At 37.0% G+C, this 14642-nt stretch overlaps 1 protein-coding gene across 2 annotated transcripts in view; it reads left to right on the top strand.

Moving 5' to 3' along the window:
- The window catches only part of MAPK6 (mitogen-activated protein kinase 6), a 42850-nt gene extending 28455 nt beyond the window's left edge, over positions 1–14395 (top strand). For both annotated transcript variants that reach the window (XM_037143044.2, XM_037143045.2), the window contains exons 4-6: positions 6061–6225; positions 10140–10341; positions 12155–14395. In XM_037143044.2, coding sequence (XP_036998939.1) covers positions 6061–6225; positions 10140–10341; positions 12155–13256 — 1469 coding nt within the window. In that variant the 3' untranslated portion in view covers positions 13257–14395. The remainder of the gene's footprint in view (positions 1–6060; positions 6226–10139; positions 10342–12154) is intronic.
- Positions 14396–14642: the final 247 nt, after the last annotated feature.

Raw genomic sequence — 14642 nt, 5'->3', positions numbered from 1 at the left:
TGATTGCTCAAAAGAAACTATGCAGGCAAGAACAGACTGGCAAGAAGTATTCAAAGTAATGAAAAGCAAGGACCTACAACTTGGATTAATCTATCCAGCAAAGCTATCACTTAGGATGGAAGGGCATTAAAGTGCTTCCCAGACAAGGTGAAGCTAAAGGAGTTCACCATTATCAAGCCATTATTACATGAAATGTTAAAGGGACTTATTTAAGAAAAAGAAGAGCTCTGGCTAGAGTGGCTCAGTGGATTGATTGCCAGCCAGTGAACCAAAGGATCTCTGGTTCAATTCCCAGTGAAGGCACATGCCTAGGTTGCGGGGCATGTAAGAAGCAACCACACATTGATGTTTCTCCCTCTTTTTTTCCTTCCCTTCCCCTCTCTCTGAATATAAATAAAATCTTTTTTAAAAAAAGATAAAAACTGTGAACATTAAAAAGGCAACAAATTCACAACTATCAACAAGTGAATCTAAACAAAACAAACTAAGCAAACAACCAGAATAGGAACAGAACCATAGGTATGGAGATCACTGGAGAATTTTCACCTGGGAGGGGGAAAGGAGAGAACGGGGAAAAAGATGCAGGGATTAAAAAGCATAATTGGTAGGTACAAAACAGATGGGGGGATGTTAAGAATAGTATGGGAAATGGAGAAGACAAAGAACTTACATACACAACCCATGGACATGAACTAAGGTGGAGGGTATAGCTGGAGGGAAAGGAGTACTGGATGACGGGTGATGAGGGGTGATGTAGACTTTGACCAGCAGTATCCATGGTTTCATGGATTTGATGAACAAATTCACATGGACTGCAGAAGCCCTGTGGAGAAAAAGAAACATCATGGCCACTATCTGAGTGAGCAAGTGCCCCAGCCCTTGCCTGGACAGACTTTTATTACTTTTCTTGGGAGCATTACCTCAAGGAAGGTCTTTATTCATCATTGTCAGGCAATAATGATCAAACAGTAGATAACATTCAAAGAACTATGAGGGCTTATTCTGAGACAGTCAGTTAGCTAAAGGGCCATAAAACTTGGAGAAACAAACTCATTTCATGCTTGGACCCTTATCAGAAAACTGAGGACATTCTTAGCAAATCTGGTTTCACAGGATTTTATGCATTCTTTCTTAGGCCTGATTGCCCTGTGGAACCACCCATTCCTGCACCGCCGTCATTGTTTCAGGCTTAAATCAGGCAGGGAAGTAAGGCAGCCAAGAGATTAGGAGACTTCTTGCAGACAGAATGAGGACTCAGGCTATGTCAAAGCTGAGGGACGACGGTACATCATCCCCCTTTTCTGTAGCCCCTAAGTCCTTCCCCGAGGGGCCTTTGTAACTGTGCCTGTCTTAGGTTGTCCCTCCCTTGAGGAATCTTACGTGTCATTGGCTAACCAGTCATCCGCCCAGGGCCAAACAGAGTGAAGTAAAAGGGAGCAGAGGTGGTGCTCCTGCCTGGGAGATAAGTTTTGTCTCCTTAATGGCTTATGGTTGGAAGGTCACTCACTCAGCCTTAGCCATGTGGGGGGTTATGGCTTCTGAAACCAGGCAGGGTGGTTCCCAACAGAGAGGGGCAAAGGGAAAAATTGGGGCAACTGTAATAACATAATAATATATGCTTTAAAAAAGATGTAATTCACATATCATACAATTCACCCACTTAAAATATACAGTTAAGTATTTTTAAAGTATAGTCACCGGATCTTATAACCATCTAATTTTAGAACATTTTTTTCTTCTAAAAGATACCTTGTAATATTAGCAGTGTCATATGATAACTCTGTGTAACTTTGAAGAAATGCCAGACCATTTTCCAAAGCATTTGTACCATTTTACATTCACATTAGCAATATATGAGTTTCAGTTTCTCCACATTCTCACCAATACTTATTTAAAGTGTGGTCTGTCCTATTTTTTGCCCTTTTTGGATGTGAGGTAGTGATAGGAAGTAGTATTTCATTGTGATTTTGATTTGCATTTCCCTAATGACTAATGATGTTGAGCATATGTTTATTGGCCATACCTACTTTGAAGAAATAATTTATCCAGACCCATTGACTACTTTTTAATTGGGTTATCTTTTTATAATTGAGGTGTAAGAGTTCTTCACATATACTAGATATAGATCACTTACCAAATGCATGGTTTGCACATATTTTCTCCCATTCTACATGTTATCTTTCATTTTCTTTATTGCGTCTTTTGAGGAACGAAAGATTTTAATTCTGATTAAGTCCAGTTTATCTGTTTGTTTGGCTGGTTTTGGTCACTTCTGCTTTTGATGTCATATCTGTGAAACTGTGGCCTAATCCCTAAGATTTTTATAGTTTTAGCTTTTATTTATTTAAATTGATCTTAGAGAGGAAAGAGCAAAGAAAGAGGGGGGAGGGAGAGAGAGAAAGTGAAACATTTGTTGTTATACTTACTTATACATTCATTGGTTGCTTCCTGTGTATGCCCTGACCAGAGATCAAACCTGCAACCTTGGCATATTGGGACTACACTCTAACCAACTGAGCTGCCCGGCCAGGGCTGTAGTTTTAGCTTTTAAATTTAGGTCTGTGATCCACTGTAAGTTAATTTTTATGCATGGTGTGAGGTAAGGGTTCAACCCCATTCTTTTACATGTTAATTAGCTAGTTATTCCAGCGCCATTTGCACAAAATATTATTCTTTCTTCATTGAATTGTTCTGACTCTCTTGTCAAAAATGAGTTGGCCATGAATGCAAAATATCTTTTTGTGACCTAGATTCAAAAGCAGCACACTACACTTCAGCTTTATTTTGTGTTAGAAACAAGTCACTAAGTACACCTCACACTCAAGGGGAGAAGAATTATATTCTACTCTTGGAAGGGAACAGCATCAAAGCATTTGTGGACATATTTTAAAGCTACACCAACAATAGTGTATCAAGAAAACAAAAATTTAATTTGTTAAATTTAGAATCATTAGATCATGCTCCAAGTTGTGTGAAATGGGGTCATAATTTACTGCTGTATTGATTATGCAAAGGTGGTGTGTTTTTTAATGTACATTGGCATATTCAGACTGCTTATATATAGCAATAAAAAGAATTAAATTAACTTACACCATACACCAAAATAAATTCAAGGTGGATAAAAGACTTAAATATAAGCCATGACACCATTAAAGTCCTAGAGGAGAACATTGGCAAGAAAATCTCAGATATTCCACGCAGCAACATTTTTACGGATATGTCCCCTAGAGCAACGAATATAAAGGAAAGAATAAACAAATGGGATCTCATCAAAATAAAAAGCTTCTGCATGGCTAAAGAAAACAGTATTAAATTAAAAAGACAACCAACTGTATGGGAAAACATATTTGCCAATGATACCTCAGACAAAGGTTTAATCTCCAAAATATACAAAGAACTTACACGACTCCACTCTAGGAAGACATCGAACCCAATTAAAAAATGGGAAAAGGACTTGAACAGACACTTCTCTAAAGAGGACATACAGATATCCAGAGACACATGAAGAGATGCTCAATATCGTTAGCTATCAGAGAGATGCAAATTAAAACCACAATGAGATACCACTTTACACCAGTCAGGATGGCTATAATAGACAAAGCAACAAACAACAAATGTTGGAGAGGGTGTGGGGAAAAGGGGACCTTAGTTCACTGTTGGTGGGATTGCAGACTGGTACAACCATTATGGAAAACAGTATGGAATTTTCTCAGAAAAATAAAAATTGACCTGCCTTTTGACCCAGCAATTCCACTGCTAGGATTATACCCCAAGAATCCTAAAACATCAATTTCAAAGAACCTATGCACCACAATGTTCATAGCAGCACACTTTACAATAGCCAAGAGTTGGAAGCAACCTAGGTGCCCATCAGTAAACGGATGGATCAAAAAATTGTGGTACATATACACAATGGAATTCTATGCAGCAGAGAGAAAGAAGGAGCTACTACCTTTCGCAACAACATGGATGGAACTGGAAAGCATTATGCTGAGTGAAATAGGCCAGGCATTGAAGGACAAATACCATATGATCTCACCTTTGACAGGAAGCTAAAGAATAAAACAAACAAGCAAACAGAATAAAAACAAAGACACTGAAATAGAGAACAAGTGGGCAGTGACCAGAGGGGAGAGGGAAGGGAACTTAAGGGGAAAAAGGGGGAGGGATTTTGAGGAACAAGTATGAAAGACACAGAGATGAGGACTGGGGTGGGGGGGGAATGGGAGGGAGGGGGGAGACCGGGCGGGGGGTGGGGGGTGGGATGAGAGAAATAGATTAAAAACTACTTGAAAAGTAACTAAATAAAATTTATATTAAAAAAAATAAATAAATAAGAATTAAATTAAAAAACCCATCTTTGAGAAAATAATTTTGATTGTAAACTCATGTAAACTTGAAACATATAGTTCCCTTCTAATGCTTTATTGGATTTGTGAACATTCAATAAAAATAGCATGAGGGAGATCTAAGTGTTTTAGGTATAGGCCTCAAATGAACAGAACAACAAATGGCAAGTACTAAGCATTTATTGGAAATCTGTATTTTTAATCTTTAGGTAGTATCCTAGCCTTAATTATTTTTTGGTTCAACTTAATATATCCATTGGATATCTAATAGCTTCTCAAATTTCATCTTTCCGAAACTGAACTGATACTTCTCCCTCATACTTTCTCTTTTTGCTGTCTTCCTCATCATAGCAAATCAAAACCACTTTTTAGTTGCTCAGACCAAAATCTTGGCATTGTCCTTCACTTTTGTTAATACAGATTCTGTGAGCTTTTTCTTCAAAATATACCCAGAATTTCACTGCTTATTATCTTTATCACTATCCCCCTTCCTCCAATTCAATCAACCATAAATGTCTTCCCTAGTCTAATGCAGGACCATCTAACGAGCTTTCCTGCTTCAGTATTTGCTATCTGTAGTCTAGTTACCACATAGCAACTATAGTAGTTCTCTGAAAACAAATCAGATCATGTAATTTCCCTGCTCAGATTCTGTAATGGCTTCCTGTCCAATTCAGGCTAAAGCAGACCCTTTGTATTCTGGTGCTACAGCCACTTCACCCCTATTACTTCCCTCCAGCCATCTATTTCAGCTACACTTGCCTGATTGTTTCTTAGACATGCCAAGCCTACTATCTCCTCAGGGCCTTTGGCCTTTTCCCATCTTTCTGGAATTCCCGTTCTCTATATAAATGTGTGGTGTGTTCTCTAATTTCCTTAACTTTCAGATTCCTTGATTATCTTCTGTGTATTAACAATCCTCCCCCAACAATCCTCCTTCCCCCGTAGCTTACTCTACTTTTCTTCGTAGCATTTGTTACCATTTGACATAAATGTTTATAGCTATTATCTGTTTTCCTCCACTAGATTATAAGCTCCTTGAAGGTAGGGGCTTGGTCTGTTTTGTTTCACAGCTATATTCTAAAGTGATGACTTATAGTAGGCACTCAAGAAAAATTTGAAAGTTGAATGAATTTCCAGAAATTAGTGGAAAACGAAACTGAATGGGTTTTCTTTCTTTTTTCTTTTTGTGTCATCCATTTAGCCTAAAGGTTCCTCTTTTATTTCTTTAATAGTGGTCTTGCGATATTGAGCCTGACACATAACTATAAAACTGTTTCACTAATCTAGTTCAACCTATTTTATTGATAATGAAATCAAGTCAGCACTGTGTTAAGTAGTCCCATAGTTTTAGCCAGTTAGATAGTGGCACAGTTAACACTAGAAGACAAGTGTCTCGAATCACAATTCATTGATTTTTTTTTCACTACTTTGTGATACCTTAATATGAGACCAGACTTCAAGAGTCAGTTTCTTAAAGAAACAAAGATCTATAACTAAATATATTACTGAGTAGAAATTGAAATAGATAAGCTTTTTGAGAAGATGATATTCAAAACAATGAAATCTGTTAATTAATGATTCAGTTAAAACCATTTGCCCCCGTCAGTGGTCATTACAGTCTTTAAGTTAGTTTCTTATAGCTTTAGACTGTGTTTATTATGTTTGTTTATATTCTCTTTGTTGTTCCTTTTTTTAAAATATCACTCAGGTGCACATGAACTTGAACAGATGCAGCTAATTTTAGAATCTATTCCTGTTGTACATGAGGAAGATCGTCAGGAGCTTCTCAGCGTAATTCCAGTTTACATTAGAAACGACATGACTGAGCCACACAAACCTTTAACTCAGCTGCTTCCAGGAATTAGTCGAGAAGGTATTGTGATTCGAATAACCATCACGAATTGGGGGGTGGGAGTGTGTATAACTAAGCAGAACCTGTGTAGAAAGCTTCAGCTTTTTATCCTTAGATACATGGCTTTCTCCCAAATAGTCTTTAGATACTTAAGGCATACCTGACACTTAAACTCTCACTGTCCCTTTTTTTGGCCTGGCATTTAGGCTGCTATCTATTTCTTTGCTCCTTTAAATAATTTTCTAGATTGCAAAAGTTTATTACTCTTTCTTGGTTCTAACTCCATTTACTTTTCCAGCTTATACCTCTGATTATCTCCCATTAGGTGAGCATTTTGAATAACTGGCACTCAGTAAGCTGGAATGGAGTTCCGTGAGGGTTATGTGATAAGTAAGTGTGGGTGTGAATAAGAATGTGATTTAGATATGAAAGAGTGAGTTTAGTTGGGTGGTGAGGCAGGGGAGCAAAGCCTTAGGACAAAGGAAGAGGTGGAGGAATAAGTAAAACTCCATGATGAGCAAACACATTGCATAAGAGTTTGGGGATTGGTATTAGGACTATTCGGTGCCAAAGTGAGAGTTTGTGCAAGCTCAAAAGTAGTAGGAAGTTGGAGAAAAATCAAAATTTTGTTAACCACTAAAGCAATTAATTTCATGTCTCAGAATAGTGACATATTTTTAGATTTGACATTATAAGTAAGATACGAAAGTTTTAACTTTTGTGGTAATCTAATATTTTTTTCAGGAAGAATATTAGATAGAAAAAATATCTTTTTAAAAAGTTGATTGTGTCTTACATTTTTAAGAATTACACTGTAGTAAGGTGCATCAATGTCAGGGTAGTATAACTTTGTCATGAATCAAAATGTTAGGGATATATAGTTTCCTAAACATCTTAAACTTTCTCTGAATTTTACACCCATTATTCATATCACCAACTCTGATCATTCTCCATGGTTCAGGTGAGTTTGTGTTAAAGTGTTTTAAAGTAGCAAATGTTTTGAGAAGTAGGCACTAGATGGCAAAGACATGTTGACATGGTCTCCCCCCCCCTTAAATATGCTTGTAATTCCTTTAGTAAATGCTTAAATAAAAAGGAATTGGCTGTATTTAATTTCAACAGGTTTTGTAGGCTTCCTTCTAAGTAGCGTTACATTCTTAACCAGCTTCCAAGTCTGTCTGTCTTCACATCAGGTTCCACTGCTGGCTCTCATGCTCTTATCCCTGTAGCCACTCTTGTGACATCCGTGTTCGTAACTGAACAGTACCCACATAGCACTTGACCGTGCCTCAGAGTTTTCTGTGGGAGCTCTTTAAAAACGCAGGCTATTAGAATCCAGATGTGGGGTAGGAAGCAGGGCAACTGTCTTATTTTTTAAAACCCTTAACAGGTATGACACTGCTTAGAGATGAGTGGTTAGGCTCTGGAGTAAGTCATTGCTTCTGTTGCTCTGTCTAATCAAAAGAGACAAGCTAGAAATATAAGACATTGTTGTTGCAGCATTTGTAATCTAGCTAAATTTGCATCTTTTTTCCTACCCTCATTAGGGTGGGGGTCTGTCTTAGTCCCACCTATAAAACAACCTGAAAATTAGCCTCATGCTAGGATTCATTCCTAATGTGTTGAATGACTGTCTTCGATAATGGATCTGTTAAGTTAATTGTGCAAAGATCCTTGTTATTCACAAGTGGCAGAGCTGTGCTCACAGTGCAGTGCAGAGTGTTTAAAGTTTCTGAGACTAAAGATTTACTTCATAGATATGCTCCATACGAATGAACACATTAAGACTACTTACTAGGAACCCTTCTCTGGTTAATGTCTTTAGTTGAATAATACCCTCTTTTTAATTTCTCTCCATACTTACCTCTCATCCTCCCTTTCTCTATAGTTTACCACGTACTCCTACATCTTAGCACACTTCAACACCATTGTTACAGATTTCCTCTAGAGCAGTGCTGTTCTGTAGAAGTACCTACATGATGGAAACGTGCAATGTATACACACACCTGGGAGCTCAGCCTGGCTAGTTTCTAATTCCTTCTCTTCTCTTCTCTTCTCTTCTCTTCTCTTCTCTTCTCTTCTCTTCTCTTCTCTTCTCTTCTCTTCGATTTTATTTATTTATTTTTAGAGAGAGAGGGAGAGAAACATCAGTGTGTGATTGGCTCTCGTGAGCCCCCAGCACGGGACCTGGCTCACAACCCAGGCGTGTGCCATGACTGGGAATCGAACCAGCGACCCTTTGGTTTGCAGGCTGGTGCTGATTCCACCAAGTCACACCTGCTAGGGCTTATTTCTTCCTCTTTATTTTCTGCCTACAGTTCCCAAATCTAGGGATTTTACAATACATTCCTCTTATGTAAGAGGAATGGTGTTGTGCGGAGTCACCCTCCATGACTCTATGCCTTAAAGTCAGTCTCTCTTACCTTGAGAAGTGTGGGCCCTGGACTAATTAAGACTGACTTTTTTTTTTTTTTTGCAGGAGAACCAAGAGTAGCTTGATATATTGTGAAATGACCTCCTAGATTAGAACAATATATAATAGAAGGGGAGTGGGGAAAGAGTGGGTAGCACAGGAAGGAGTCTCAGCCCTGGGTCACTGAGAGGCACAAGTACCAATGAGCCTTAGGTTTTTCCTGTGTAGTTTTCTTTTAAAATTGTGTTTTGAGAGAGAGAGAGAGATTGGTCAATTTTTTTATCCTCTTATTTATGCATTCATTGGTTGATTCTTGTATGTACCCTGACTAGGTAACCCCCAACCTTGGCCTGTTGAAATGATGCTCTAACCAACTGAGTTACCCAGCCAGGGCCTCTTTAGTCTTTATTGAACTCATTTGAGGGTTGAATGAGATAATGTGGTAGGGTCTTTTTCATAGTACAGCTTAGTTTTTAGAGAGAGGGACTATCTTTTCCTTTGAGACAGAAGGTAAGGATAAGAGGATATGTTATAGATCATAGTGAAGAAGGAGGAATGGAGATTAATGTGAAATCGGTTTATCTGTTGAGAATGATAGAGAAGATTGAGAGTATAAAGGGTTGGTGTGAAATATTGCTGAGCACAATAGCAAAGGCCAAATTGAAATTGCATAGTATGAATTGGTGGTGAGCCAGATATATGTGCTTTTCTATCTTGCTTTCATCAGTACTGTATGGCTAGGAAGCAAAGTAAATGGTGGAAACGATTCAGAGTTGGAGATTGGTCAAAGTCATATGGCATAGGAATGTGTGGTGGTGGAAGGGCAGCCTTTAGGCTGGTGATAGATAGTGTGGTTCAGGCTGGGGAAGGAGCTGAGCAGATCTAGCAGACGGTGTTATGGGGAAGAAATGGGTATATGGTAGTTCCACCAGGGCCCTAAAATGATCAGGTGTATTGTGTGATATGCTGGCATGAGGTTGGTGTGAGCAGAGATCAACAAGTTATTATGACAGACAGTGAGGTGAGGGAACAACAGGAGAAGTCGTTTTATTAAGCACTAGACACTGTGTTTTTAAATTTTTATCCCTTATCAGATGTCTGTATATCTATTTTATACATGAAGAAACTGAAGTTCAGCAAATTTAAGTAACCTAGAAATTCAGTGAAATTAGTGAATTGTGGAGCTGATACTAGGACCTGTGTATTAGGTTTAACCACATGAAATTGCTGTTATTTGACCATTTTTAACTGACAAAAATGGTAGTTTCATATGGTTCAAGTCAGTATATTCCGTTTCTTTTATAACTGGCCATAAAAATGAGATTGGGGTACATTTCACGTTTTTGCTAGGTTTATTGAATAAATCTCTTTTCTTTTTAATCTGTAAATCAGGTAAACTAGTTTTATTTCTGTGATAAACTTATATTAACTTACCTTTTAATTGTGCAGTCCCTTTGTTTTCCTTCCCAGGTTGGTGGACTTTCAGTATAGTTCAGGAGTTTTTTTTGGTTTCCTTTTGCAGCACTGGATTTCCTGGAACAGATTTTGACGTTTAGCCCCATGGATCGGTTGACAGCAGAAGAAGCGCTTTCCCATCCTTACATGAGCATGTATTCTTTTCCAATGGATGAGCCAATCTCCAGTCATCCTTTTCATATTGAAGATGAAGTTGATGATATTTTGCTTATGGATGAAACTCATAGCCACATATATAATTGGGAAAGGTAAATTAATCCTAAATTAGAAAAATACTAATTTTTTTAAAGAGCACTTTTTAAAAAAGATTTTATTTATTTATCTTTAGAGGGGAAGGGAGGGAGCGAAGGAGAGAAATACCAGTGTATGGTTGCCTCTCGTGTGTCCCCTGCTGGGACCTGGCCTGTAACCCAGGCATGTGCCCTGACTGGGAATTGAACCTCAATCCTTTGGTTCACAGGCCTGCGTGCAATCCATTGAGCTACACCAGCTAGGGTGAAAAATATTTATTTTTTTAATAAACCACAATACAATGATTTTTATTTTTAAATTATATATAACACACTGTAGAATTCTTAAAAAATTTAGTAAATGTCTCTTTGGGTTTCTGCTAAACTTATCTTTGAATAGTAGACATGGAATTTACCTATTTAATAGTTACTAGTTAGGATATACATAATAGAAGCTAAATGCTACTTTAAAAACATTTTCAAAGCAATTAAGACATATTTAGTTAATAAAATTATTATGATCCTTTAAATGTGGAGGTTGAAAGTTGAAAGTAAACCATTTTCAACTATTGCTTCTGTGAGTGTTACAGTTTTTTTAAGTGTTGGATGAGAAGACTCAATCTTACGCAGTAGGGTATCTCCGTAATTGTCTCAAGTTTTTACATAGAGATTATTATTATGTCTTAAATATAAATTATCATGATATATTCAAATATTTTTTCTCATGACATAAAAGAAATTTTTGGCTCAGACTTTTTTAGTCTGAACAGTATAAAACATCAAAACGAATAGTATATATTTTAGTTAAAGAATTCCTTAGCCTCCTTTTAGGATTCCTAAATTTCTAGGGAAGTTTGGATATAATTCTGCTTCAAAGTGAGGTGATAGCATATAATAATGAATCAACATTATTTAAATCTTAAGGTGATTTTGATATTTAGCCAGGTTTGGGAACCACTAATGACAATCTTAACAACTTCAGGACTTTATATATTTCTGTGTTTAAAAGCTAAATGATTGCCAATTAATAATTAAAGAAGTACTTAATGTTGAAATTAATTTGTTTACCCATTGTATTTTTTAAAAGATTTTATTTATTTATTTTTAGAGGAAAAGGGAGGGAGAAAGAAAAACATCAATGTGTGGTTGCCTCTCGTGAACCCCTACTTGGGACCTGGCCCGCAACCCAGGCATGTGCCCTGACTGGGCATGGCATGGTCACCTTGCTGAGGGTATCAGGAGAGGATACTGCATTCAGTAACACATATATATGAAGAGTTCTTGTTTTTGTTCTTTTCCATCTTGTTAGTGATGAGTTCCAGGAAGTCTTCCTCTAAGTCTAGTATGGCTATTCCCAGTAGAGTGAGTATCTTGAAGAGACCCGATTAAGATTAGAGATCTGCATTTTGTGGCCATAAAATGTTTTGTCTCTGTGTGAAATTGTGTTAGAATTAAACTATAAAGATGCGGGCCATTCAGATGTTTATCTGCAGTTGTGTTTGAGGTGGATAAAAAAATAGAACAGAGAAAAGAGGAAGTCAGTTTGAAATGATATTTAGTCTCATTTCAGAGTGGAGGACTCCAGAGTTTTTTTATTACATCATTGGTAATTACCAAATGTTGCCTCATATTGTTATTGTTTTATATGGTTACAGATATTACCTATTTATTAAGATGGTAAGTTCCTAAGGGCAGGGAAGGCTCATGACTTAGACTCCTATTATCCCCTCATAGGCCTCCCCTAGTGCTTTCACATAAAAGGCATTCAGTGAATTTGGAAATGAAATTAGATACTTGGACTAACAGTAATGTATTGGTTTTTTTCTTTCAGGTATCATGATTGTCAATTTTCAGAGCATGATTGGCCTATACATAATAACTTTGATGTTGATGAAGTTCAGCGTGACCCGAGAGCTTTGTCTGATGTCACTGAAGAAGAAGAAGTACAAGTCGATCCACGAAAATATTTGGATGGAGAGCGTGAAAAGTATTTGGAGGATCCTGCTTTTGATACCAATTACTCTACTGAGCCTTGTTGGCAGTACCCAGATCATCATGAAAACAAATACTGTGATCTGGAGTGTAGCCATACTTGTAACTACAAAATGAGGTCATCATCATATTTAGATAACTTAGTTTGGAGAGAGAGTGAAGTTAACCATTACTATGAACCCAAGCTTATTATAGACCTTTCCAATTGGAAAGAACAAAGCAAAGAAAAATCTGATAAGAAAGGCAAGTCAAAGTGTGAAAGGAATGGGTTGGTTAAAGCCCAGATAGCTCTAGAGGAGGCGTCACAGCAGCTGGCTGAAAAAGAAAGGGAAAAGAACCAGGGATTTGACTTTGATTCTTTTATTGCAGGAACTATTCAGCTTAGTTCACAACATGAGCCTACTGATGTTGTTGATAAATTAAATGACTTGAATAGCTCAGTGTCCCATCTAGAATTGAAAAGTTTGATATCAAAGTCAGTGAGTCAAGAAAAACAGGAAAAGGGAATGGCAAATTTGGCTCAGTTAGAAGCCTTGTACCAGTCTTCCTGGGATAGCCAGTTTGTGGGTAGTGGGGATGACTGTTTTCTCATAAATCAGTTTTGTTGTGAGGTAAGGAAGGATGAGCAGATTGAGAAGGAAAACACTTACACCAGTTACTTGGACAAGTTCTTCAGTAGGAAAGAAGATACTGAAATGCTAGAAACTGAGCCTGTAGAAGATGGGAAGCTTGGGGAGATAGGAAGTGAGGAAGGATTTCTGAGGAACAGTGGTGAGTTCCTCTTTAACAAGCAGCTTGAGTCCATAGGCATCCCACAGTTTCACAGTCCAGTTGGGTCACCACTTAAGTCAATACAGGCCACATTAACACCTTCTGCTATGAAATCTTCCCCTCAGATTGCTCATAAAACATACAGCAGCATTCTGAAACATCTGAACTAAAACACTCAGCAGACATTTCTCTTTGTATTCTTCATGAAATGTGTTTGTCTTTTATATTACTAGTGTTTAAGTCATTTTTTTTTACTTGAATCAGGTGGTGTCATTTAGAAAGGATTTTATTAGTTCTTGGTTTTTAAAATCCAGACTTTTTTCTACATGTGAGATGGTTTTCATTTTAACTGGCATGTCGTTTGCACACAGAAATAAAGAATAGAGCAAAATAATGCAATGCAGGAGGAGACAAAAAATGCACTAGACAAGTAAAAAACATTCTCTCATAGAACAGTGATCTGTTTTACAGGAAACAAAAATCTTGCCTTGAAATTTACACAGTGAGTCTGTACATAATTGCATGAAAATATCTATTTTTTTCCTAAAACATTTTTCATTCATGAGTATTTTCAAGTTTTTCATACTGTACACATTTCTTAAAACACATGATACCAGCAGCAACTGAAAAGGAATGCCGAATTTGGTACACATGTGTTATCTACCTCAAGGTAACAAAAGTATGTGGCAAACATATACCACCCCCAGTGCTTTGCAGTACACACTTCTCTTTAGCCAGCGTCTGTTGTAGTCAGCTGATCCTAAGATTCACTCGCCATTTATAAATGTTCTGGTGTGCATTCTTCATAGTGAAGTGTTACTACATCACATTTTATTTATTTTAGCAAATCAGTATATTTTCTGTATTAAATTATAAAAAGTTAACTTAGTTTTTGAGATTTATTTGCAAATACACTTTTTTCCATTTGGCACTATGGTTTGTTGCCTACTTAGCTGAATATATAATGTCAGCTTATTCTAAGGCTGTCCACGTGCTTAATTCTCTTAAGTATTCATTTTAAGTAAAGTGCTCACTGTGTATAGGAATTTGTATTTTGGAGGTGCTTGATCTATCTACAAAGAAAAATTAGGAATTACTTTATTATAAAATGCTCCTAGAAGTCTTAATTGTGTTTATTTTTTAAAAAAACTGTAATGTTAGACTTGTGTGCATGAAAGTAATTAAGGTACATCATTATTGTAGTTTAAAAGTTGTCCACGATAAGGCATATTTTGTTTTTACTGTATGTTTTTACTGAATGATCTATTCCCATCCCAAGGCAAGCATGAATAAAATTAGGTTAAATGTAGCATGTGGCATTGGAGTTTCTTAGAATTTGTTTCATCCATTTTATTTTATTGAATACGGTCTGTATCTTTGGTTATCCTGTTTGAAGAAAAAGGACAAATAAAACCTGGCCAGCAAATATGGCTCCTGTATAACTCCTTAGATAATTAAAGTTACCTACTAGAATGAAAATTACTGGCAGAATCTTTGTCTAGTTCCACTTTAGAGCATTTTAAAATTATGGCTATAGTTTGAACTATATTAGGCTA

This window comes from Artibeus jamaicensis, unplaced genomic scaffold (assembly GCF_021234435.1).
Source record: "Artibeus jamaicensis isolate MK-2021 breed Jamaican fruit bat unplaced genomic scaffold, CSHL_Jam_final contig_548, whole genome shotgun sequence".
Classification (NCBI taxonomy): Eukaryota; Metazoa; Chordata; class Mammalia; order Chiroptera; family Phyllostomidae; genus Artibeus; species Artibeus jamaicensis.
This window is presented reverse-complemented; position numbering and strand designations above follow the sequence as displayed.